The sequence below is a fragment of the Sceloporus undulatus genome, chromosome 2 (genome assembly GCF_019175285.1).
Source record: "Sceloporus undulatus isolate JIND9_A2432 ecotype Alabama chromosome 2, SceUnd_v1.1, whole genome shotgun sequence".
Taxonomy (NCBI): Eukaryota; Metazoa; Chordata; class Lepidosauria; order Squamata; family Phrynosomatidae; genus Sceloporus; species Sceloporus undulatus.
Window position 1 is genome coordinate 51,176,600 of NC_056523.1, and position 24,877 is coordinate 51,201,476.

Here is a 24,877-nt window from a genome sequence, read left to right on the forward strand (position 1 = left end):
GTCTTGTTGAATTCCTTTGCAGTCATGACCTCTGGTTGCCCTATTTATTTGGTCATGTCCCCCATATTTTTCCCCCTAGTTGTCATCTTTTGCAGTTTGGATCTCTGTCCATCCTGCCCAAAGTCCAGACTGACTGGGAGCCACACGACACACTCAGAGGGACTTCCATGCCCTTAGGAGAAGCAGCAGGGGCTGGAGGATAAGCCAAAGGCCAAGGTGACCAGAGGTACTCCTTCTTTTCCAGGACATGCCCTCCATTTCAGCCTTCTGTCCAAGAGGCAGGCCAAAATGCCCTCCATTCTGAGCAGGGCCCTAGGCATACATTTGGGAGAGGTTTTTAGCTTTTATTTTCTGTCCAGGAGGAATCCCAAAATGCTCTCCATTGTGTGACGGACTAAGAAGCACCTGCTTACACTTCTAGAGTGCTTCTTTAGCTTTCCATTGGTCATGGCTTCCTTCTTGATTGTACCCCATTTGAAAATGCCTAGTTACCCCCCTTTGCAGTTAGGACTTCTGCTCACCCTATTTCTTGGATCCTGCCCTCTCCACACACTGTGTGTGTGTTTTCCCTAGTTGTTTTCTTTTGCAGTTGGGACCTCTGATCACCCTATTTCTTGCAGCCTGAGAGAGAGAGAGAGAACAGGAGAGTGCACGCGCCTGGAGCCGGGAGCGCGCGCGCGGTGGAAGAGGGGGCTTCCATTTGACGTCATTGCCCCCGAGCCCCGCCCCTTGCCTTCCCTGCCAGCCAATGAGGGCCTGAGTTTGGGTCGAGCCCCCTCCGCGCCTTCCCTGGCTTCGCTGGCGCTGGCGCTGGGCGTCATGTGATGGTTAAAGCGAGTACTACTAGCGAGCGGGGCGCTTCGGAGAGGACACTTCGCCCGCTGCTGGGTCCCTCTTTGCCCCCGGGAGAGCAGCAGAGCCAGGGCCTGGGGCACTTCCCTTGGGGGCTTCCCTGCAAAGGGCCAGAGGGAGAGCTGCTGCTGCTGCTGCTGCTGCTGCTGCTGCCGCCCATCGGGATTTTTAATTTTAATCTGATTTTTTTTACATTTCGTGCTTTTTGGGGAAGTGGATTTCCCCCCATATTTTGTCTTCTTCTTCTTCTTCTTCCTCCCTTCCCCTCTTCCCCATATCCAGCCTTCACCATTGCAGGTAAGAAGCAGCTGTCCAAAGCTGGGTCGGGGGAGGTGGGAGGGGGTCATGTGTGAAGGGGCCCGACACGTGTCTAGCAAGCAGGGGCTCTGGGATCGGGATGCCTTCTCCTCCTCCTCCTCTCCCCGCCCAGAGGCCCTGCAGCCTCAAAAGGGGGCAACTAGGCAACTCCAAATGGAGAGGAATGGAGGCCCTTTGGGGATCCCGAATAACAGGAAAGAATAACAGAAAAGGAAAGCTTTTTTAAAAAACCAAAACACTTCATAGAAATGTAAATCCATGCTTCTCAGTCCTGCTCCAGATGGAGGACCTTTTGGGATTCCTCCCGGACAGAAAAGGAAAGCTAAAAACACTCATGGAAATGTAAATTCATGCTTCTTAGCCATGCTAAAAAAAAGGACACTGGGGAATCTTTCCCAGACACAAAACAAGAGCTAAAAAAAAGCACTCCTTAGAAATGTCACTCCATGCTTCTTAGTCATGCTAAGAATGTAGGACATTTTGAAATCCCTCCTCTGCAGAAGGTGGAAATGGAGGACAGGTCCTGGAAAAGGAGGAGGACCACTTTCTCCAGGCAGCCTCTCTTTTTTTTGGGGGGGGGGTCTTGTAGGCTCAGTTCCTTCCAGCAGGCTTCTTTCTTTCTTTCTTTCTTTCTTTCTTTCTTCAAAGTATACGTGTTGTATGTTTTCAAGTCATTTTCAACATATGGCCACCTTAAGGCAACCCTATCATGGCTCTTGCTTGGTGAGATTTCCTCAGAGGAGGTTGGCCCTTGTCTTCCCCTGAGGCTGAGAGAGTGTGACCCTCCCAAGGTCACCCAGTGGGTTTTGGGGGCCGAGCTGGGGATCATACCCCGGACTCCAGTGCAATAGCCGGACACATCTACAAAGTAGCTCTCGTTTTATTCCAAAGCTTTCCCCCACATCTTTGTTCACCACCCGATGGAGTGTGAAAGCCAAGCACATTGCGGCATTGCAGATGGCAAAGGTTTGCTGGGAGTGGGTTGTTTGTGTGTGTTGAGAGATTGTAACCTGGAGGGCCTAGGCTGGCATTCAGAGACAGCTGTTGCTGTGTTAAGTTCCCAGAGAAGAGGAAACCTGAGAAAACTGGAGGGAGAGGGTGGGCTTTTTTGCAGATCAAATGGAGATGGTGTTACAATGAATCTCAGGGGGTGACCCCTAAGTCGAGAGGCAACTTCTATTTGGTGGGGAAAATGTAATAAATCATCATCATCACTATCATCATTACTTGAAGGCACACACGCAGACACAATTTGGAGGGAAGATATTGGATATAAAGAACCTTTTAGCCAATGAAGAAGTCTGGGGGGTTCAGAACTTGTGCCTTCAGCCCTTGTTCTTCAGGGCTTTCAGGGAAGCACAGATTTCGAGGAAACAACAGGGCTGTTTCACAGATGAAATTTCTCAGTGTATGTGTGTTTGTGTGTGTGTGAGAGAGAGAGATGTGGACACTCGTGTGAGGCAATCATGGGTTTCTTTTAGGACACTTCAGTGTGGTGGCTTTCCAGCATATGGCAAAAGAGACACCAGTGGGGTGACTTTTCATGCGTCATCGTGAGCACTAAAGTTTGACTTTTTGCCTCCAGGGGAAGCAGAACCAGCTTTCCATGGGTTTCTGGAACTGCTGTTGGAAAGGCCTCATTCCTTCTCCCTCTTTCCTTTTCCAATCACAACAGATAAGCTTTTTTTGTACTGTAGTTTAAACCAGAGGTTGGGGGAATGTTCCTGTTTGGACTACATCTCCCATGCCACCTGCTATCCAAGAAAGAGAGAAAGGAGGAAATCTTGCCCCCAAGCAGTGGTTTGAATGGATTGTTTGTGACCTTCTTGTTGTATATGTCTCCTTTCTGACACCCTTTGACACATTTGAGGAGGGGATGGAAAGAGGAGATTCTGCTGCAGAGAAAAAGTCAAGAAGGACACTTTCCCCATTTTCTTTTTGGATGGGGCTTTTTTCTGGAAGGCGGTGGTGGGAAAAGTAACCTAGAGGAGAAGGCAGCAGCTGTGTGCTTTGCTCTGTTATGGCTGTTATGGTAATGTTGAAAGGAGAGAGAGAGATGGTTGCAGGGTTACTCTCGGTCATTCCAAGTTTCAGAGGCCAAAGGAAGGGAGTGGAAGAGACAGAACAGGAGGCGAAAGAGTTGGGCTCAGTCACTCTCTGTGTAACCCACAGCCTTGTATGAAGCTACAGCTGAAACACACTTGGCTATTTAGAAGAAGCAGAGCAACCCCCCCCCTTCCATACAAAACCACAGCCTGATCCCTGCAGGGTTGTGGAATGCATCCCTCCAACTTTAGGCCCTTCTCTTTCTTTTTCTCTCTTTCCTCTTCTTCCTCTGCTTCTTCCCTTCCTCTCTCTCTCTCCCCTCCTCTGCAGCTCATGGAATGAATCCCAGCTCTTTTTATCCATTCACATCTTGATAGATGAGCGTAGACAAGCTTGGGACTGCAAGTGTGTGACCTGCATGATTGTCAGAAGCGGAATGTACACCATCTCGAGCAGAGGATTAAAGTCTTTGGGCCATTCTTGCTGGAAACAAAGCCTTCCCTCCTCCAGAAAACAAAGGAGAATGGATGTACTTTAAAGCCAATTGGCTTGGGACAGAGGGATTTCCCCCCCCCTCTTCCCCCCCCCCCCCCCCCCCCCCGCAAGAAATTTCAACAAAGCTGTGAAACTCAGCTAACTAAACCGCATTTTGATCTCGTATCAAAGTAATCCTCTCTCTTCCATTTATTGCCTGGGAACTTAGGTTACTCATAAGCCTTCTAGGCATGCTAGATCATGTATTCTGATTTTCGCACTGGAAAATATTGTAGCAGCAAAGGAGAAGAGGACTCAGAGTGGGCAGTAATTCGAGATAGTGGAAATGAGATTGTTTTCCATAGGCGGGATTTTTGTGTGTGTGTGTATATATATATATAATCTTCTAGAAGCTTCCTCTTGAATCTCCTGTCCTTTTGACCTTTTCAGGATTCCCTCTAACCATGAGATGTAGAAACTTGTCCCATGTTTTGAGAGGAAATGGGAGTGTTCGTAAGAATCAGGAGGACAGTACTGGAACTTTGCATGACTGCAGTCATGCAGATACAGAAGCTATTGCTGTGCACTGTCAAATGTGACTTTCTCTTGAATGAATAACTGGCATGACTGTGCAGTCATGTGCTTTGCAGACTGAAGTCTTCTTTAGTAGGAATGCCTTTCTTGCAATCTAAGAGCAACCATATTTTAAAACTAGCTGAGAGATGACAAACGTCAAAATTTAGTGGTTATTATTATTATGACCACAAATAGCTTTAGGATAGACACTGTTCATTCCTTTATGCCAAGACAGCATACATATACCGTCCTTTGAATTTCCACTTGTTTACAGGTTTCAACTGAACTAAAGAATGACCAAATGCCTAGAATAAGGTTGGGCAAAATTGGGGGTGATGTGTTGGTCAAGGCTATTGGTCTCCTTCTTTATGGAAAACTCCATTGTTGAAGTTCATGTTGCCCTTACATTTCAGTAAGTTTTGCAGTGGTTCTCTGTGGAGCAGCCTCCCACACCATAGAGCCTTTCAGGGCCGAGTTTCTCATTCTCTGCTGGAAAGCTAAGCCCCAAATGGTGGGTTTTGAGGTGGTACTACAACTGCTGTGCAGTTTGGTCAGTGCTACTGTTTTGGTGGCAACTGCCAATGGGAGCAGCTGGAGTCAGAAGAATGAATTGCCCAGTCCTGGTCTAGAGAAGATGTGACTTCAATTAAGGCTGAGGTCTCTGTGGAACCACAAAATCAGTTGTTGTTGTTGTTGCTGTTGTTAATGTTCTGCTTTCCCCCTAACATTGAGATTCAAAGCAGCCAAAAATTACGATTTAAAATAGAATTAAACTATTACAGTATTAAAACTGATCACTTGCTAAAAAAAGTAGAAATGATACAAGCACTTAAAAACCATACATTTTAAAACAGTACAATGCCCCCAGGATGTTCTTTAAAAACGTTCTGGTTTAAACCAGTTGCCTTGGTCATGTGCATATTTATTAGACTAGCCTACCTTATGGGGTTGTTGTGAATGAAATCTACACAAGCTGTTTGAGGGAAGACTGGGTTGAATCAACCAGTCCATAAAATGAGCTTATTTTATGCATTTCCACGCATGTACAGCTATATATTTTCACTTTTGGAGGCTCTGTCCAGCTCTCTTTGATTCTCCGCTGTTACCTGGAGGCTTTTTTCTTGCAGGAAGAACTATCTGACCCACATTCTCATTCTGATTACTAGTAGCAAAATGCTTCTGTCATTTTCAAAAGGCAAAGTGTGTAGGATGAGAGGGCTTTTATTTTTAAAGATTGCTGAAAGATACAGTAGTAAATGACCTTGTGCAATAGTATGTATCCTGACAGCTATGGAATTACTCTGTTTGTAGCACCACATAGTTGTGTGTGGTTGTCCCCGTCATCCCCAAGGCACTTCTGAGGGCTCTTTGAAGCCTCAAAGAGTCAACAGTGATCGCTGCCATATTGCCTAAAAGTGCAGCCATTTAGTTAGGCCATCGATAGAGAGGCAGACATAGCAAGGAAGAAAGCAAAGCATTATACCAGTGTATGTATGCATGGGCACATGGGAGTACATATTCCTGCTCCTGTTGATCGGCACCACTGAAAATCAAGGCTCAAACATTCCCCTAATAAATGAACACATGTGCTCATTCCAGCAAGTCCTTTCCCATTTTCATTAGCCCACATATTCAACTATAGTGAGACTGGGCCAGTGTGGTGTAGCCATTTGAGCACTGGACTATGAATCTTGAGGCCAGGGTTCAAATCACAGCTCACCCATGTAAACCCACCTTGGGCAAATCTTACTCACTCAGCCTCAAAGGATTGCAATGGCATCCTCTAAAGAAACTTGCAAAGAAAGCCCCATGATAAGGTTGCTTTAGGGTCACCATAACTGAGAAACAACTTAAAGGCACATAGAAACAACAAAGCACTATGTGCATAAACATATGTGTGCATATAGCTCAGAGCTTGGTAGATTCTTGTGTGAAAATGTATGCAGATTCAGCAATGTTAGTTTGGACTAGAGCTCCCAGAATTCCCCAACCATGTTGCCTGGGGGATTCTGGGAGCTGTAGTTCTAATTAACATTGTTGAATCTGCATACATCTCCACACAAGAGGGCATCTTGATTGGTCCAGAATTTCTGTTTACACAGAGAAGCTCTACATGCACACATCTGTTTCCAGCTCAGGGTCCATTTTCACTTCAGTTATACTGCATGGCTAGTGCCGTGACCAGAAAATGTGTTGAGAGCAGGGACAAGGCTAACTGGTTGCAAGCCTCCTTCTCTGCTATTCAGCAAGTTTCCCTCTTTAGAAGAAATCCAGTGCTGGATGCTTTTGGCTTTGTGCTTTCACACTATAAGGAAACGATGACGTCTGCATGTTAAGTGATTCTTAGAATTCCTCGGCCACAGCATTCCAGTGAATTTATGCAACGGCTTTCTCTGAAGGTACATTGATCATTATGTCTTAAACCAATGTACTCGCACAATGAAAACAAGTATATGATGTTTATGCAATCTGTGTAGTAAGGGCAACATAAGATTTATGGAGTTGTTGTGCATCAAAGAGATGTTGCCACCTTGAGAGTGTAGCTGTCAGTGTATCCACAGCTGTTTAAAAAGCACCAAGTAGGCTTACAGTGTTAGCTGTGACACGGCATTCCTTTCTAGTGCTCTCAGTGTCCCCCGGAGTGACAAACAGCTCAGTTTTTGCATAGCTTTCTGCATTCTCTGAATGCTTGTTCAAAATATAGTGGCGCACTAGCAAGTAGTACAGTTCTTGCCCTTGTAGTATTTAGCTGGTGACCTGCATATACAACTATTCTTCAGAATGGACAACGCTTAAGATCAGTATGAAGATGGCAATGCTGTGATAATCCTAAAGTGGTCTGAGGAGCAAGTATGGTGCTGTGAAATCATGGGTGAACTTTTCTTACTGCAAGCTGGCTGCATGTGAGTCACAGATCCTGTGAGGGTGCATCTACATTGCAGAAATAATGCATCTTGACACCAATTTAACTGCCATGGCTCCATTCTACAGAATCCTGGGAGAGATACACACACACACACACACACACACACACACATTTATTTTACACCCTTCGTTTTTACTTGCACAGGGACCAAGGTGGCACACCTCAAACAAAAAAAAAAAAAGAAAAAGAAAAGAAAAAAGAAAAACACACATTTTTCCTGACATGACTGTAACATTATTTATTCCTATATTACATATAGGAATATAGCAGTAAATTACAATCCCGAATCAAAGAAATCATATGGTCACTCTTGGGAGAATGACTGACTGAGCAGATGTGTTCCATACCCAGATTTCCCCTTGGCTTCAGTATAAGTTTTGACAGGACAAAGAAAGTGGTGTAAGATCTCACATATGTCTCCTGACCTATTCACCTCGTGTTCATGCTTCTTCATTGAGATGGTGGTGATTTGTGCCATATGGTTATGGAAATATTAGATGAATAAGAACTGGCACTTTATGAGTAACCATACGTACGATTTGCAGACTCTTATAGTATTCTACTCCCTCACTCTTCATCCTATTCATCTTGATATAGAGACCATATTTTCTGAAATAACTGCAATTAAATATTATCACAAGCCAAAATTGCAGCTTCTATACTGAGAGATTCTGTCTGTTTTTCCTGTCTGCCTCTCCCTCTACCCTGTCAGCTATGCATCTTTTCCTATATTATATGCTGTACATGCTTGCCTTCTAAAAAACATTTTCTTCTGGCCCTTTTTTTTAACAGTAGACATTGCTTTCAAATTGTTTCTGGCTTATGGTGAACCTAAGACAAACCTGAGTTTTTCTGGTGCTCAGAGTTTGTGACTCACTCAAGTTCACCCAGTGGGTTTCCATGGCTGAGCTTGGAATCAAACCTTCATCTCCAGAACCATAATCCAGTGCTTAAACTACTACACCACACAGGCTGCCACAGTAGGTATATCTATAGGTTTTTTATTTGCTTTGTTTGCTTTGTGGTAAACACTTTAGTCACAACCCAAGTCAGGGCTAAATTCTTCAACACAGGTGGGCTTTTTAAGTCCCTTGCATTTTAAATCCCTTGACACAGGTGGACTTTAGGATGCAATTCTACACCCGGGGATTTTCTATCTAGATATAAGTTTTGTTGAGCAAAATGGGACTCAGGACTTAGTAATGCATTGTAAGTGTGACTAGCAAGGCTGGATTGTGGGACTGTGATTTAAAGGAGGCCTGCACATTCTCAGAGGCACAAAGGAGACATGATAGAAGGAACTGAGATGCATTCTTTGCATGTTTGGAGGCTTCAGTTTCCTATTTTCTGAGCATACCACATCACAGAAAACATCACTGGAATGCTGATATACCTGCACTACTGTGTAAAGCTGGGAAATATACTGCTATATGTAACCATGCTCACAAGTAAGTACTACTGAGTTCTGTGGGGTACATACTCGTAGAATTTCAGCCATAGTCTATCTTCCATCTGATCCAGTTGTTTCTAATTACTTGCTTAATCTGGCACAACAATGTGTGCAGAGCTGGTAACAATAATTTTAAAACAACCAAAACATCAGGACATTAGGAACAGATTCAGAGCACCATAAACACAGCATAATATACAGATTGCAAGCCATGTAACATAACACGGTAACTTCAGGAAAAGTTATAAAAACAGAGAAGGAAAAAGGAGCATTGGTGCACCATTAAGACTAACTCATTTATATCAGTGTAAGTTTTCATGGACCACTGCCTGCTTCTTCAGATGTAAAAGTGGGCTGCAAATGCATCTGAAAATGGTTAAAGGCTGAAATAAAACTCCACTAAGAAGGCCCCAGAAAGGCTGAATGCTGAAATAAATTGGTTACTCTTAAAGGTGACACAATACTTCTTTTTCTTTCCTTTTTAATAAATAAATAAATAAATAAATAAATAACATTGCTATTTCTTTAAAATTGCTTCAAGAAAAGATGGGATTACGAACAGGGATTCTGAGCAGGGCTTCCTGCAAAGATCTGGGTTTGTGTGTGTGTGTAGGGGGGGGTTGGAAGAGTGTTTTATTGGAGGATAAAACCCAAAATGCACACTTTCCCAATCTGGTGATTTTAACCCCCACCATTCCCAGGTGGCATCTGTAGAATTGCTGTGGATCAGGGATTGCAACAGTCTAATTTAGACCTAAAAACTACTGTTGTTTAACAGTTGGGAGTTGGAGATCCTGGCAAATTTTCTGCAAATCATCCAGTAGGCCCTGATTTATCACTTGCCCATCTGTGCCCTAATGTATCCTGGAACAGTTAATTTAGGATATCATAGGGCCTGAAGAGTCAGGCCAAAAAAAACACAAAAAAACCCCTGCTTGGGTCACTTTGGAGGTATGCTGGCAAAAAGCGGGATTATATATATATATATATATATATATATATATATATATATAATTTATTTTATTAAATGACACACATCTTAAGAGGCCAGAAGCTGCATCAAAGCTGCACTCCAGTCTTCAGGACTGGAGCATGGCTTTGGCACAGCTTCCGACCTCTTAGGACGCAGGCAGCATTTAAATACCATATCTCCAAAGTGACCCAAAACAGCTTTATTTTGGCCTGTTTGTTCAGGCCCATAGATTCAGTGGTGTCACTAGGGCTGGTGTCACTCAGTGCGGTGGCTCATGGTGTTACCTCCTCTTTCCCAATTGACCTCTTTCCCTGCCACACTATACAGAATCCTATGTCATTTTTTTTGTATTAATGTTACTCATAAATCAAAATTCCCATTGATCAATGAATTTAATGGCAATAGTTGTGACGTAAACAACTAGCAAAATTAAAATTATACCTTTAAATTACGGTATTATATGCATAGCCTAAATGTATTTACATGTACATAGTTTCATGTGGTTAAAATAAAAATTTGGTAAGCTGTAATGTTTTTAAAGAAAATTTTAAAAGAATAAAAATATTAATACATTTTTAAAAATTAAAAATTGTAATTTAAAAAAAAGAAAGAAGCTGAGACCTCTCTCTCCTCCCACTAAGCCTTTCCCCACTCATCCCATCTCTTCTGCTGAACTCCAGTGTTTTAAAGGGATGCAGTTGAACCACACAGCATGTATCTGCCAAAAGGCAGATGTTTGGGGAGCAGTGGTGTCACCCTTCCTTAGGGTGTCACCTGGTGTGGCTCACACACCCCACATCCCCATAGTGACACCCTGCATAGAGTAAGATATGTACTAGTGTGGATTCATTTGGAAATTAATGTAGTTCTTAACTGCATTGTGCTCCCAATGACAAATTCCTGCTAAAATGCAGCCTGCCAACATTTGAAATAAAACTAATAGTTTCCAAATAGTTTCCAAAAGTAGCTCCACATAGAGTGGAGCAGTCCATTTTTGACATTTCCAGGCCTTAGGTCAGCACTGGAGACAGGTTACTATTTTTGTAGGAAATGTTACAGTGGTTCTACCAGCTGGGTAAAAGTTATTCCAGGCTACAGTTGCCCACCTGGGATTCCAGGAGCAATGCCAGACTCAGAAGCTTTCCCAAGCTGCTCACCTGGTCCTTTAGGAGGAATGTAACCCCACCCAGTACTGCCAACACCCAGATCAATAAAATCTTCCTGCATTCACTGCAGATTGAGTTTCACTTTGTTCACTTTCATGTCTTCTATTGTTAACCTCAGATCATCTGTTTGGGGTTCTCATTACCATGCTTAGCTTAGATTGAAAAGATTAAAAGAAAGATAAAAAGCTGTGTGATCACATGGCACTTTACACCCCATTTCTCTCAATGTATATTTTCAAAAGCATGGAGAATGCAACTGAGTCCTGTAAGAACACCTTAAGATTGTCCATAATTCAGATCTTGGAAAAGTTACTTTTGAAGATCTAGACTTTCAGAATTCCCCAGGTAGCTTCAGCAGTTCTGGTGACCGTAGTCCAAAAATGTAACTTCACCACTTTCTGTGTCCTAATGAGACTGGCTTGGAAACCTGATGCTGAATAGGAATATAGTTGGTCCTCCGTTTTCGCAGGGATCCATTCCGAACACCTCCTGCAAAAATGGAGGCTCATGCATATTCAAGTCTCATAAGCTTGAATGGGGCGCACCCCTGTGTGCGTAGCCCGGATGTGTACACCAGGCATGTACACCATACGAAATAGCGGATATTTGAGGGTGAGGATCTCAGATCTGCAAGTTAGGAGGGGCGACTGTATACTGCTGTTTAACAACTGTAACAATTCTTGCTGTACTGTATTTGCTTTTATTTTTGTACAGTGAAGAATGCAAGAAGATACAGTACATCTTTTTCATAGACTAAACATTGTTTAGACTAATTTTTTATTTTTTTCTCTCAAAAAAATGGGATACATTTATAAATTAAAATAATACTTAACTGCTTAAATATCTACCTGTTGGTTGACTAATCAATCAATTAATTGTTTAAATGAAATTCATTTACATATTGTCAACACTTCTGTATGGGTGTGCTCTTTTGTTTTCATTTTTAGATATCGAAGAGGATGGGTGAATGTACTAACTGCTAAAAGAAAAGATGATCATTACTCTTTTCTTTTTCATCCCCAATTCCACTAGAACACCAGCATAAAAACAAGTTGAGCAAGTTAACAAATATGGCTGGCATTCACTATTGCATAGTCTAAAGTTATGGCTCTGTAACTGTTCTGTATTCAGTAAGAATATGTAGTCTTGCTGCAAAACTACCTAAATCCCCTCTAGCCCACCTTAACAGCCATCAGTTAATTGAAGGAGGTCTGTTAAGTTGTTGATTGATCAGGATTTTTGCAGTCCCCTCCTACTAGTAAGGAAGGCTGAGACAGTATGACCCTGTCACAATTCCTTGTCATGACTCATTTATTGGTGAGAAGTAATTGGAAATGTCATCCTCTTTCCACACAGATCAGCAGCTGAACAGATCTTCATTCAATTGGGCTGCTGGCTGTTAAGGTGGGCTGCAGGGGTCAGGCCAGGAGAAGTTACATAGTTATGCATATGTAACTAAGTAGCTGATTTAGGATATCAGAGTATATTTGTTACTTTCTGCTGTGCTGATAAAACCTTTACCCTATCAGGTATTCTGCTAAAGCTTGATTTAATTAATTTACCAGTTTCACGGATTAAAGCTCCAATCTTACCTGAAAGGGAAAGACATGTGTAGGATTCCACTCAAAAGCTTGTAGCCCCAGGGAGAACAATGTGGCATGGGGTGGAATGTGTGCCAGCCGTTCTTTAGGCACAGAATTCAGGCATGTGAGGAATCACTTTTACTACTCAAAACAATTATAGGCTAAGGTAGCTCTAACCTTTGTGTAAAACTCCTGTCTAACCCTTGTGAGCATTTTATAAGTCCTGTCACTTGACAGGATGAAACGGCTGGCAATAGTGTGTAAACTAGGAAAGCATGCAGCGTAGCAGGCCAACAAGTATCTTTTTTTCAAAATTAACTCCCCGCATCCCTTGCCTTGTATTAATCAGGAAGTCCTATCTCAAAGAGATGTACTTTTACTCATTCAGCCTTCCTCTGGAATGTTAATGTGCTTGTGCTGATGGAGCATGTGAGCAACATTGTGCAAAAATGTATTTTGCTAAATCAGCCACAGATCATAGGCATGGGATTTTATTGCCTCAAGTGGAGAAACAATTATGCTTCTGCAATAGAGTAGAAGAAGCAGTGTGACTTCTAGGAGGATCACCTAACCATCCTTCCCTCCCTTTGCTGGACAAGAGCAACAGGTCAGAGCAAAGTGGCTGTAGCAGCATGAGCAAGTTAAAAATGATAGTGTGGGAAAGGCATTTAGGCTATGCACCTTTTATTACAACACAGCTTCTCTTTCTGTTTCTTTTAATAATCTAGTTCATATGTCTTGCCTCTGCCATCTTGCTCAGAAAGAGTTGTATTCTTCAGCATGGGACAGTTTCTTCAGAAAATTTGGGGGTGAACATAGGGCCCAAACAGACAGGCCAAAATAAAGCTGCTTCGGGTCATAGAATCATAGAGTTGGAAGAGACCACTAGGGCCATCCAGTAGGGTCACTTTGGAGGTATGCTGTTTAAATGCTGCATGCATCCTAAGAGGCCAACAGCCACACCAAAGCCACACTCCAGTTCTGAGGACTGGAGCGCATCTTTGGCACAGCTTCTGGCCTCTTAAGATGTGTGTGTCATTGAAATAGCATACCTCCAATTTTAAATGGTATTACCAAGCTTGTGCGCTCGATTGGATGTTAGACTGGATAAGATTGGAAAATAGAAAAAATTTGAATTTGGAAAAAATAGATCTAAAATTTGGCCTGCATGGATATTTAGTATATGATAAACAAAAGGTAGATAGTAAGTTTAATGATCACCTTATCAGAAAATCGTTGTTTAAGGTCTGGTTAAAATATAGAAAAAAATGGTGCCCTAGAATTCCACTGTGGACATCATCAAATGAAGCTATTTTTGGTAGGGAACAATATAAAAGGGAGGGCTGGGTGACATACAATGAGATTACAAAACAGACTGAAGGTAAAAGGGTAATGAAATCGCAAGAGGATTTGTATTTGGAGGGTATACACAGTAATTGGTTCTCTTATAGACAAATTCGAGAGCGCTTTATATTTGATTTGAGGGAAGGTGGAATTGGGGAAGGAGATTTAAAATTTGAAAGAATAATTAAAAATCCACAGAAACAAATTTCAAATTTATATAGATTAATATTAGAGTATGAATTGGAATCAGAAACAGTGAAAGAATTCATGATAAAGTGGGCCAAAGATATAAATGAACCAATACAATTAGAACATTGGGAGAAACTTTGGAAGGGAAAAATCAAACAAATTATCTGTGTGGACCTAAAAGAAAATATATACAAGTCCATGTTTAGATGGTACCTTACTCCACATAGATTATCTAAAATGTTTAAAAATAATAGGAATCTCTGTTGGAAATGTAGCAAAGAGGTAGGCAGCTACCTACATATGTGGTGGAATTGTCCCATTGTAAGGAAATTTTGGAAAGATATACATATAGAGATGAGAAAAATCTTTGGATTGAAGGGAGGACCGACTGTTAAGTTCTATCTCTTAAATATGATGGAGGACATAGAATATGAAAAAAAAAATGAAAAAATTATATTACTGGCGCTAGTTGCAGCCAGGAAGACTCTTGCCCAGAATTGGAAAAAAGATTTCTGCCCAACAATCGAGGATTGGAGATGGAAAATGCTGGATATTTACGAGATGGAGAAATTGACACACCTGGTGAAAAATAGACCTTTGGAAGATTTCTATGAAGAGTGGAAGGTTTGGAAAACATATCTGGGTAACTTAAAGGAAGATAAGATGTATGCTATTATAGAGGATGTTTAGAGTATAGAGTAAAAATAGGATTTTTTTTTTTTTTTTTTAAGGTGATAGACAGATATGTGATGGTAATGTTACTGTAAAGTTAGTTACTTCTCTGTGAAATAATAATAATAATAACAAATATTGTTGATAATTTTGAAAGGAGAATTAAAAATAGAGTTGTTATATTAACTGTGTGTATATAAGAATTATATAAGAAGAAACACTTAGAGCTTATTAGGTTAAGTAAAAACAGGGATAATGAATAATCGTTAATACGGAAGGCTATGAAGATTATTTTATTTAAGAAAACTTGAAAGAATCAACAGCAGTAATAGGACTAGTTAGAGTTCAGTAGGAAAATAGTAGATAATGTTAAAAATTAGTCAGTATTCAAGGAAGTTGGGAAGGAGGGAGAAGAACATTGTAATAAGTATATTTTTATTTTTGATTATATTTGATATATGGATTTTTAAAATCTTTATTGTATGTTTTTAATATTTAATAAAATTAAAAAAAAAAAAAAAGAAATAGCATACCTCCAAAGTGATCCGAAGCAGCTTTATTTTGGCCTGTCCGGGCCCATAATTTCCATCGAGCATAAACCCTGGGAATATTTGCTCAGGGATTCTGAGAACTATAGTCTCCAAAGATACATTGGCATGCTCTGCTTCTTCCTTTGACAACTGAGTGGGTACAACTGGCACCTCTTGCATTACTCCTACACACATTCTACCTGAAAGACTAAGGAACTGAGGTCCATGGCTGATTTTTTTTTGAAGAGCTTTCATAGAAATGACAGACTGGGGCCTTCCTTCTAAAGCAGAGTAAATGGGTACATAACAGAAGAATAATTAATGACATAATGCAATTGGGCACAGTGTCTGAAATCCAAAACCAGAATGAGATGCTAATTCTAAGAAGGATTTTCCAAATTTAGATGCTGTCATGTGGTATCAATCACATATTGAGGCAAGGCAGTATATTCAAATGGTACACCAAGGAATAGGTGGAGGTGAAGTCCCTGTAGTTTTTCACAGGGGGGTTGTGGACATCCGCATTTGCATGCAAGAAGCAAATTTTAACTCTTCCCTCCTCTCTCTGTTGCATTGGATGTAATCTTTTTCTTTTTTTTAAATGAGGTGACAGTTAGACAAAGAAATGGAACCCTATTTTCCAAGGTATGATACTTTATCCAGCTTGGTTGATGCTGCAGGAAAAATACAAAAGATAATGGGGCTAGAAACTGGATTCATTAATCTGTAGAGGAAAATCTTCCTAGTGTATTTACTGTTGAAGTTAAGCCAATATTTTTAGCTCCTGCCACACTGAGCTTTGCATTACACTGATTAGCCTATATTTGTGTATGTGAGCAAGTTAAAAATAAAGCCAGTGGAAAGCTACGGCCCAGCAATAAACCCTTCATTTGATACATAGGTTTGCGGACAGTAAATGTTTCCATGGCTTTCTCTTTCTCTCCATCCTGTAGCTTTGAATTCTTGGCTAAGAAGAAAGAGATTGAACCACATCTTTCCTTCTCTCTCTCTCTCTCTCTCTCTCTCTCTCATTCTCATTCTCATTCTCATTCTCGTTCTTTCTCTCTCGGAGAGTAAATCTATAGGACATATAGTTGGGAATCTTTTTCATCCACCAGGCCTTCGACTGGATATTTTGGGGACATGACAGCAATTGGAAGGTCATACCAAATGCTGCCCTCTCCCTTGTCTGAAGATGATAGTGCTTCTATAGGACATATAGTTGGGAAATCTATAGGACATATAGTTGGGAAATGGTTTTCTGAGAGAATGCTTTTGCAAGCATGTGGTGCAACCTTGGAAAAGATTTTCAAGCACTCAACAAATCCTCTTGGGTTATAGGTGATAGGAGCAATATCAGTACATGCAGCAACATGTGAGCTCCGCCAGGTCTCTAAGCCAAGCTGCAGAAAACTTTGTAGTTTTAGTGCATTGAGATGAATGATTAAGCCTGACTTCTGACTGCCAGTGTTTGTGTTTCCCATATTTAGGCTTTCGTTCGTGTGGTACATGCCGGTGGGATACACATAAAGAGATTATCCCGGAATGGTGGATCACCTGCTTCCTGCGGATGAATCTTTTTCATCCACCAGGCCTTCGATTGGATACTTTGGGGACATGACGGCAATTGGAAGGTCATACCAAATGCTGCCCTCTCCCTTGTCTGAAGATGACAGTGATTCTTCCAGCTTTTGCTCATGCTCCAGCCCTGATTCCCAGGTTCTTGGTTCAAGCTATGGGAGCTCATCAAGCACCGAGAGTCAGGACAGTATTTTGGACTACTTGTTGTCCCAGGCATCCTTGGGGAATGGCCATGCCTCCTGGTGGGACAAAAGGAGACTTCAGCCCATTGTGAAGGATGAACATTTTCGGATGCCTGAATTTATGGTGGAGATGGATGATGCTGGACCATTCCAGCCCACCCTTGAGGAGATAGAGGAGTTTCTGGAAGAGAACATGGAGACAGATCTCAAGGATGGGCCTAAAAGTGAGACCAAAGACATGAGAGCTTGTAGCCAGATAACTGTGGCTTCCATACAGCAAAAAGACCAGATCGTGCCCAGTAACAGTTTGAAAGACAGTAAAAGTGAACAGTCAAATGGCATGATGGAAGATAGCCATGCATCAAATGGAACAGCATCCCTTGATGGAGGGATTCCAGTCATGCTCCAAATCCAACCAGTAGAAGTTAAACAGCAATCAAATACGAGTCCTAGTTCACAAGGTCCAGTTCAAGAGAATATTAAAATTGCACAGCTCCTGGTCAACATCCAAGGGCAAACATTTGCACTTGTGCCACAGCTTGTTCAGTCGTCTAACTTGAACTCATCTTCCAAATTTGTCCGCATAGCCCCGGTTCCTATAGCAGCAAAACCTCTTGGTCCGGGAGGTACAATCCAGGGTCAAACTGGGGTCATCATGGGTCAAAAATTTCAAAAAAACCCAGCAGCAGAACTTATTAAAATGCACAAATGTACTTTCCCTGGATGTACCAAGATGTATACCAAAAGCAGTCATTTAAAGGCCCACCTGAGAAGGCACACAGGAGAAAAGCCTTTTGCATGCACATGGCCTGGTTGTGGATGGAGGTTAGTACTGGAAGATGATGGCTAGATGCTACATCTCATAATACTATTATACTCTCCTCCTCATTTCTCAACTAGCAACTGTAAACCAAATTCATTTATAACATGTGGATCTGCAAGTCTGTTTCTGTTCCCTATGACATGCTTTAACACCCCTTTTCTGAGAGAGAGAGAGAGAGAGAGAGAAAGGAATTGCCTTTTCTGGTAGGGATGGCCTCTCTCTCTCTCTCTCTCTCTCTCTCTCTCTCTCTCTTTAACATTTTCTTAAAAGGATTTTCCAAAATCAGAAATGTATTTCTGTCCATGTGGGGAATATTCTTTAATAGTCCATGTGGGCCCTGGACCCACTGAAGTTTCTTATTCCCAATTTATAAACAAACATTTTTGTCCAGTACTTGGTTATTATTAGTAATGAACACATTTTCTTAAAGTTAGATCATCCCAGGAACATCTGTGGATTAAATAAAGCAACCTTTTGGCTTTTAATGATACAGATGCCTTTTTGAAAAACTAAAATGGCATTTCTTTTCCTAAAAGAGAAATTTAGTTTGGAGGAAGCATTGGTATTTGTACTGTGATTATCCAATTGCAACTTACTCTCTGTAAGCAGTACCAAAGTAAATTATCATTACCTACTGGTGAACTAACATAATGGAGTGGTTTGAGTGTTGAACTGGAATTCTGAGAGACCAGACCAAGGAAACCCAATGGGTAACCTTGACCAATTCACCGTCTCTCCCCCTAAGAGGAAAGTGATAGCAAATCTCCTCTGATTAAATCTTGTCAAATCCCCTTGTGATAGGTTTGCTTTAGGGTTGCCACAAATCAGAAATGATTTGAAGACCCACAACAAACTAGCTAGAAAGCAGTCATAGAACTCTACATGCAGAAAGTCTTGTATTTAGTCTCTGCTGTAGGCTTTATGTCAGAGGAGGAGCTGGCCAACCACTTCTGAATATTCCTTGCCCAAGAAGGAGCAGGTGAAGGGAAAGGTCTGTGGTTGAGACACTGGTTGAGACACTGGAGAATGGCAGCCAGTTGGCACATATGACACTAATGGGTCACATATATGATGTGGTATAAGTCTGTTTACCATGGGGCTGTACAAATGGGCAGTGGGATGCTGCCCCTTTTTGCCCCGGATTGGTGCCACAGCAGCCGCACACAGTGGCACCAATCTGCTCCCTCTAGGGAGCAAAAAGAAGCTGCTCCATAAGCACCACAGCGCGACATCATGATGCCTCTTCTGCACAGCACCATTTGGGTGCTGTGGATGGCGTGCATCAACATGGTGCGTGCTATATGGATGGGCATGTGCCAAGATGGTGCCTGGGCGGTGCGGTGAGGGCTCAGAGTGTGAGGACGCTCAGCCCTCACCACACGTACAGGCCAGCACAAAGTGCCGATCTGTACAGCCCCTATGTTTCTATAAGCAGAGTTAGCAAATTGGTTGTATTATTACTTTTAAAAAAAACTTTGATGTGAATTCCCATGTCCATCTCTGAGGAAATCTGTGTTCAGTGAATGGCACAATGCTCATTCTCATTGATGGCCTACATAAAAGTTAGTATGCTGTTCCAAATCTGGCCTGTTAAAGGTCTTTTAGCTTGCAATTGTTCCATGCATCAAAAGCAACTGACACCAACTGTGCTTCACTACTGTGATGGGAATACAAATGTTATCTTGCAGGGGGGAAATAGTAATTCTGGAATTCTTACTAGCTTTTATTATTTATTTATTATATCTGTGTGTGAGTGTATGAGTGCGCGTGCATGCGTGCGCATACACACACATTCATGCATACACATGTACTTCTCCAAGGCAGGAAGGGGTTATTTAAAATATATCTCATCATTTGTCTGCTTTCAAGCTCTCTAGGGAAATAATGTTGTGTACTGATCACAAGATTTGGTTCAGATCCCAGTTTTCCAATACAGATAACAAGCCAGTTTGGCTTGAATTAGTTCAGAGGCCTCTTGATTCAAATCTGAATCTTGAGTCAGATTTTGAAATCTGAATCTTCTTGCCATGTATCAACCATGTTGGGAATCAATACAGAGGACTAGTCCCCCCCCCCCCCCGCCCATCAGAATTGGACAGAAACTGCAGGAGGACCAGTCCTTTAGAGTAAGAGGTCAAATTTCAAAGAAATAGGTATGAGGCATTGGGGGGGGGGGTTGCTTTTTTAACTGCAATACTGTATGTGACTTTAAATTTATTATTATTTTTTTAAGAGGGAATTCCAATAACTTAAAAGATTATTGGCAGAATCAGATGAACTCTTCAGGGAGAGTTGCCCCTTCTAGTGGAATCAAGTCTGCCAAGTTTCAGAACAAGTTCAGAGCATTTTGAGCAAGAGGGTTTTGCGGGTTTTCAGTAAATGACTGTTCTTAGCTGCTTAGATTTTTCTGTGGATAGTTGCTGAAAATGAAGTATAGAACAGAAGAGGTACTAGTTAAATTATGGCTAAATTTCCAACAAATACCAGTTGCTGTAGGTTATATGTAAGAGGAAGGAATTGGTAAACCACTTCTGAGTATACTTTGCCTAAGGAAACCCTTTGCAATTCATGGGGTCACTATAAGTCAATAGGTGACTTGAAGGCACAAATACACACATATTTCAGAAAAGTGGGATGCATTTTTTTAAAATGCTAGCTAAAATGATTTTGCCAGGGGATCTGAATTCTTTTTTGTTGTTGTTCTACAGTCCTTCTAAAGAGGTACTTCATATATATTATAACAACACACTGTTATGATGTCCCTAATTTCCAGGGAATTAAAGAGAAGCAGGGAAGATATGAGTGAAAGCGTCAAGAAGCCAAATGGTGATAATGCAATGGGTCATCTAAAAAGAGATGGATTAATCTTACAGTTTCTAAGCCAAATGAGAGCCTCTGCTGTTGCAAAGGGACTTTCTGGGCCAAGGTAGAGTTCATTCAGTGAATCTACATACAGATGGTTCCACCTTACTCAACTGAGAAAGAAATCTTTCTAAGATTAAAGTTAATAAAAATGCTGCTGCTCTACAAGTCTCTGCAGTTCCTTCTTTACCATTCTAAGGTGGAGAGGCACTGCACCATTTCCGCACAAGTGTGCACAAAATTTCTAAGGATCCTTCTATATGAAAAGCTTGAGGGTAGGTTGCATACATTTCCCTGCAGTGCAGAAAATGACAGATGTCCATCTCTTTTACCATCTGCCCGGGTCTGCCAAAGCAGCAGAGAAGAGGGCATCAGGCAGAGAGGCATCAACCATCTAACACTGCACTGGTGATGCAGTGGTTAAATGCCTGTATTGCAGCCACTCACAAACCGCAAGGTTGCAAGTTCAATAACAGCGAAAGGGCTCAAGCTCGACTCAGGCTTGCATCCTTCCAAGGTCGCTAAAATGAGTACCCAGATTGTTGGGGGCAATTAGCTTACACTTTGTAAACCGCTTAGGGAGTGCTTAAGTGCACTGATAAGCGGTATAGAAATGTACTTGCTATTGCTAGAACTTTGGCTGTTTTGTGGTTGTGATGTATGAGTCTTAAGTGGTATAGGAACTGAATAATATTCAGCAGAGTTGTTTAACCAAGAAACAACAGAATCCTGTGAATCAGGACCTCCTTTGATCTTTACGCTACCCCAATTGATCCAGCCATTTAATGGCTTTAACGTAGTCAGTATGTTGAGAGGGATTTGTGGGAGACTTGCAGATCAATTTCTATTGAGCAGTGATTGTTCTGAAACCAGAAATCCCTGTTCCTGAAAGGTGATTGACAATCCTCTGTGTCCGCCTTCCTCCTCTTTGGCAAGGCGACCACTTATGCAAGCAGCTAAATACACATATCAGCCAACTCAGGTAATATAAGCATTGCTCTTAGGTTAAGGATTAATTGAACTGAATACAAAGACGCTCTGTCATTTTGACAAGAAGTTTGTCTTGGAAGCTAATCCCAGTCTTTCCTGATGTGCACTTCGGAAATCTTAAAGTGGAAGATCTAAACCTACCTTAGTTCTGAAGCTATAGTTATGTCAAACCAGACCTTTCCAATTGGGATTTGTTCCTAAAAGGGAAAGAGAGAGGTAGCTACACATTTCCCAAAGACCTTGTTTCCTTCAAGTATTACCTATTGCTAGGATAAGTCAGGGATTCCAGCACTTGCTGCATGTTTTTGAACATCAAAGTCAGATTGGCAAGCAGCTAGAGCCAAGGGAGCCTGGAATTATACTGCTCTCTTTTTATCAGTCGAACGTGTTTACTTTTCAGAGGTTCAGAGAGAGAGTGGGACCTCACATGACGGTGCTGAGTACATCTGGAGCCTCTGTTCTTTCCTGTTCTTTTCCAGTTTTTGTTATCATCCCAAACGAACATACATGCCCAAGATACTTCTGGTATTTTTCCTCTTAGCCCTTTTCCTTTTTTCTTTCTGCCAACATGGGCAGGATTTCTTCCCCTGAGCAAATACATTTAAGGCTGTTGATGTTTTCAAGAACAATTAACTAATGTTTCCCTGGTAGATATATAAATGGGAACATAACAGTTATGGGTGTAGCTACTGTTTTAAAATCTTTTTCAATAGTCTGGAGGCTGAAATTAAAAAGAAAAAGTCCTCAGATTGCTGCTACCTCCCATACAGGGTTTGCAGCTCCATTTTAAAAAATGCACAACAACAGTGCTATTACCCTACCTAGGTAGGGACAGGCTGTGTAAATGCTGTCTAAACAGTGGGTCTTTGGTATCCACTGGGGTTTGCTTCCAGGACATCCTTCGCCCCGCAAGGATACCAAAATCTGTGGATGCTCAAGTCCCATTAAATACAATGGAGAGTAAAATGGTGTTCCATATACAGTATACAATTGCAAAATCAAGATTTGCTATGTGGAATTTATATTTGTTTAGAATATTTTCAATCTGTGGATGCTTCAATCCATGGATAAAAAAATCTGTGATATGGAGGGCTGCCTGTATAAATGAAAGAAAACCAAAGAGTTGGGGAGGGGACTTCCTGCTTTTTTGAATTGAAAGTAAGAGGGAGGACACATTTTAATACAAGAATGAGAATGATACAGCTCTCCAGATCTTTCAGACCTGCCGTTCCCAACATTTCATAGCACTGACTGTATTGACTATGGTTGCTGGGAGTTACAGTCCAACAGTGTCTGGAGGAGCACATGATTCTCAGCCTTAAAGCTGGTCTGGGTTTGTTTGTGTTGCTTTAATATCCTGGATGTTTGACATGTTTCTATACCACTATTAAACATCTAAGGAATATAGGAAGCTACCTTAAACATAATTAGACCACTGGTACATCTACATATTATCTGGCAGTGGCTTTCCATAGTTTCAGATGAGAATCTTTCTCAGAGTTACCCTGTAGATGTGGGAACTGAGCCTGGGCCCTGGACTTTCTTCATGCAAAGCATGTGCTTTGCAGCTGAGCTATGGTCTTTTACCCAAAGAACACAACACTCAGTTTCCTACATTCCTGAGAATTTTGGCAATCTTCGTTAATGAGCCACATCAGGACTTCCAAAGTAAACACCAAGTGGGTTCCAGGCCACTCCATCCAAGATGTTATTGAGAAAACTGTTGCCCCAAAAGCATGCCCAGGATGGTAACTTGGTTTTGGGGGGGGGGTCCGTTAGCTCTGCATCCCCTTCTACACAGATAAGAGAAGAGGGCAAGGAAGGGAAGGAAGGACACAGAAGCCTACAATGATGATTGCGGTGTCAGTGAACTGATGTTGGAATTCGTGGGTTAGGTGATATGGATAAGATATCAATGAGGGGGAATATTATTGGTGATATTTGTAAAATGGAGAATTTTTTGTCTTTGTAAAAATTGAGTAATATGGATAATTAATCTAGTACAATAACCCATATATATGTGGGTTATGAATATTAATAAGAGTAAATAATGAGATATTTTGTAATAGAGGAAGTAAGACTACAGAACATATATAACCATTGATAAGAAAGTTGGAAATCATAGGCCTGGAACAGACAGGCTCGAAAGAGCAGCCCAAGTCTGCTACAGACAGAAGCAGCTCAGTACCCCGCTGTGGCCCACTCCCAAGGGGGCTGTGGATGCATGGGCCAACTGGCGCTGCCATTGGTCAGACTATCCCAGATCCTTTTTTGCTCTGATCCTAAGGACTGGAGCGTGGCTTTTGTACAGCTTCTGGCTGCTTTAGAGTGTGTGTTGTTTAATTGGCACCTGTCCAAAGTGTCCAGAATCTACTTGATCTGGCCTGTCTGTTTCACCTCCATGTTTCACTTGTTTTTCTGTGCATGTGTGCGTGTTTTTTAAAAAAATTGGAGGGGGAGGTAATGTATTTTCTGTTTCCCTACTTTTTGTAATTGTAGCTTTATTATATTAGAAATTGCTTTTAATATCTTTTTTATTTTATTGAACATTTTTAAAAAACATATAAAACAGAAAAATAACAAACATTTATACCTATATACATTAACATATACCGATAGAAACAAAAACAAAAATTAACAAATAACAGTTATGATCTGAATAATATTCCTTATTTGTCTAATCTGTAAAAAAAACTTCCTAGGGAAAAGAAACACCATCTAGGACAGCGGTTCCCAACCTTTGTTGGTCCATGACCCCCATTCCGGGCGAAAGTACCGCCTGCGACCTCCCTCATTGGTTGTGAGGCGAGGAAGGGGTGGGACTTTTGACTGCCTACAAGCCCCAGCGGGCTTTGCGGCCATATTCCCCGCCCCTTCCCAGCCTCCCAACCAATCAGGGAGGCCACCGGGGAAGAAGGGGCGGGACTTCTGGTCACAAAGGTCACTGGGGCTTGAAGTCCTGTCTCTTTCACCTTCTCCTCCTGGGTGCCTTGGCGGGCACCCGCGGGGAGAGGGCAAGGGGAGGAGGCGACCCCGGCCCTCTCGCCTTCTCCTCGCGGGTGCCCTGGAGGGCACCCAGGAGGAGAAGGGAAGGGGAGGAGGCGACCCCGGCCCTCTCGCCTTCTCCTCGCAGGTGCCTTGGAGAGCACCCGGGAGGAGAAGGGAAGGGGAGGAGGCAACCCCTGCCCTTTCTCCTTGCAGTTGCCGGTGGTAGTGCCGGCACCCGCAGGGAAAAAGGTAGGAGGGGGAGGCAGGGGGGAATCCCAACCTGGCGACCCCCAAGAGACCCCAAAGGGGTCACGACCCCCAGGTTGGGAACCCCGATCTAGGAAGTAATAAT

At 42.0% G+C, this 24,877-nt stretch overlaps 1 protein-coding gene across 1 annotated transcript in view; it reads left to right on the plus strand.

The window, feature by feature from the left end:
- The first annotated feature begins 819 nt into the window (after positions 1-819).
- The window catches only part of KLF15 (Kruppel like factor 15), a 34,756-nt gene continuing 10,698 nt past the window's right edge, over positions 820-24,877 (plus strand). The window contains exons 1-2 of the mRNA XM_042454492.1: positions 820-1,149; positions 16,590-17,687. Of these exons, the coding sequence (XP_042310426.1) occupies positions 16,645-17,687 (1,043 nt within the window). The 5' untranslated portion in view covers positions 820-1,149; positions 16,590-16,644. The remainder of the gene's footprint in view (positions 1,150-16,589; positions 17,688-24,877) is intronic.